Here is a 1,536-nt window from a genome sequence, read left to right as displayed (position 1 = left end):
GACTGGTAGATAATTAGTTATTAGTGGTACTGCATTTTAATTTTAGAAAGTGCAAATCCGCTTATGAATTATTAGACTTAGTAAGACCGCTGCAGCGTAAATAAAATTTTTAGTTCCGCAATTAGTGGATTTGCACTTTAGTGAGCTGGTTCCCACCACTGCTTTCAGATGWATTGGAACAGGAGCTCCACTTCATGAACATTTATCTGACAAACCTGCAACAACTGAGTGATGCCATTATGTCATAAAACAAAACCTCTGAGGATTGTTTCCAACACGTTGTTGCATCTATGCAGAACTGATTTAAATCAGTACTGAAGGTAAAATTGGTTTCATTACGATACTGAAAAGTGGAACTAATAAAGTGGCTGGTCAATCTACATTTACTGAGAAATTGTTGACCTGTGAGAAAATACTGTGCGTGTTTTATRTTGTTTTTAGTTCTTAGAAGTTGCAGAGTATAGTTTTATTATCCTTACCTGTTCAGCGACTCTGTAAACCTCCTTCTTGTCACTGCAGTCACAGATGTAATAATGGACTCTGGTAGCTCCTCTGCTTTTGACAAGACGAGCGGTTTCCTTCATTCCCTCTTCGTTAATATCCCACAGCACAAGAACAGTACCGAGGGCCGCAAACTCCTGGGCCATGAGACGACCGATCCCACTGCCTGCCCCTGTGATCAGAACCACTTCTCCACTAATGTTCTTTTTCCTTCTTGGCACAAAGAAGTAAATCAAAGCTTCCAAATTGAACCAAAGAGACAGAASAATGACTTGCAGCGTTTCCAGAAAGAAATTCATGATGAATCTAAGACAGAAAAAAGGGAAAATTATTAATTAGAGATGACCACTTTCCTTAATGGAGACATATCATGCTTTTCATCCTTCTTTTGGAGGTTTAAATAAGGTGCTTAGGTCTGAATTCCTCCTTACTGTAACTCCACAAGCCCCACACATGGACAAAACTGTTGGTACCCCACTGTTAAAGACCAAAGAGCCCACAATGGTCACTGAAATAACTTGAAACTGACAAAAGTAATAATATAGCAAAAAAAAAAAAAAAAACCACTACAAATTAACTAATGAAAATCACACACTGCTTTTGAATTGTGGTTCAACAGAATTATTTAAAAGATCCAACAAAAGAAGCAGGTCTGAACAAAAATGACTGTACCTCTAGAAAAGATTGAAAATAACTTGACTATAGGGTCATGTTAAACTAAGACGTGTCCTCTAATTAGCAACACGTGTCTTCAAGAGTAATCCATCAGTCTGCCTCTTTAAAGGGTGATAAGTAGTGCGGTCACAACAGCTGACAAAACAGAACAAAACAACGTGACGACAGGCAGAAAACAACGGTGTTTGTTTCCTTCTGAGTGTTGGAATTRCATRGATCGTCTTTTAGTGACAATMTTGTTATTRGTCTACGGTTTAATTCCTTTTTCTTCAGAAAGCTACCATCCGTAAAGTGGCTCACACAAATAAATACATTTTTTCTTCTGTCAGAGGGTTACTTTCAAAAGTGAAGTCAAACCAT

General features: G+C 37.9%; 1 protein-coding gene across 1 annotated transcript in view; it reads right to left on the bottom strand.

The window, feature by feature from the left end:
• LOC106510864 (short chain dehydrogenase/reductase family 16C member 5) overlaps positions 1-807 on the bottom strand; it is a gene marked incomplete at its 5' end in the record, with an annotated part of 13,978 nt that extends 13,171 nt beyond the window's left edge. Inside the window, 1 exon segment of the mRNA XM_013999595.1 lies at positions 480-807. Within this exon segment, the coding sequence (XP_013855049.1) occupies positions 480-800 (321 nt within the window).
• Between the last annotated feature and the right edge of the window lie 729 nt (positions 808-1,536).

This window comes from Austrofundulus limnaeus, unplaced genomic scaffold, assembly GCF_001266775.1.
Source record: "Austrofundulus limnaeus strain Quisiro unplaced genomic scaffold, Austrofundulus_limnaeus-1.0 Scaffold2361, whole genome shotgun sequence".
NCBI lineage: Eukaryota > Metazoa > Chordata > Actinopteri > Cyprinodontiformes > Rivulidae > Austrofundulus > Austrofundulus limnaeus.
This window is presented reverse-complemented; position numbering and strand designations above follow the sequence as displayed.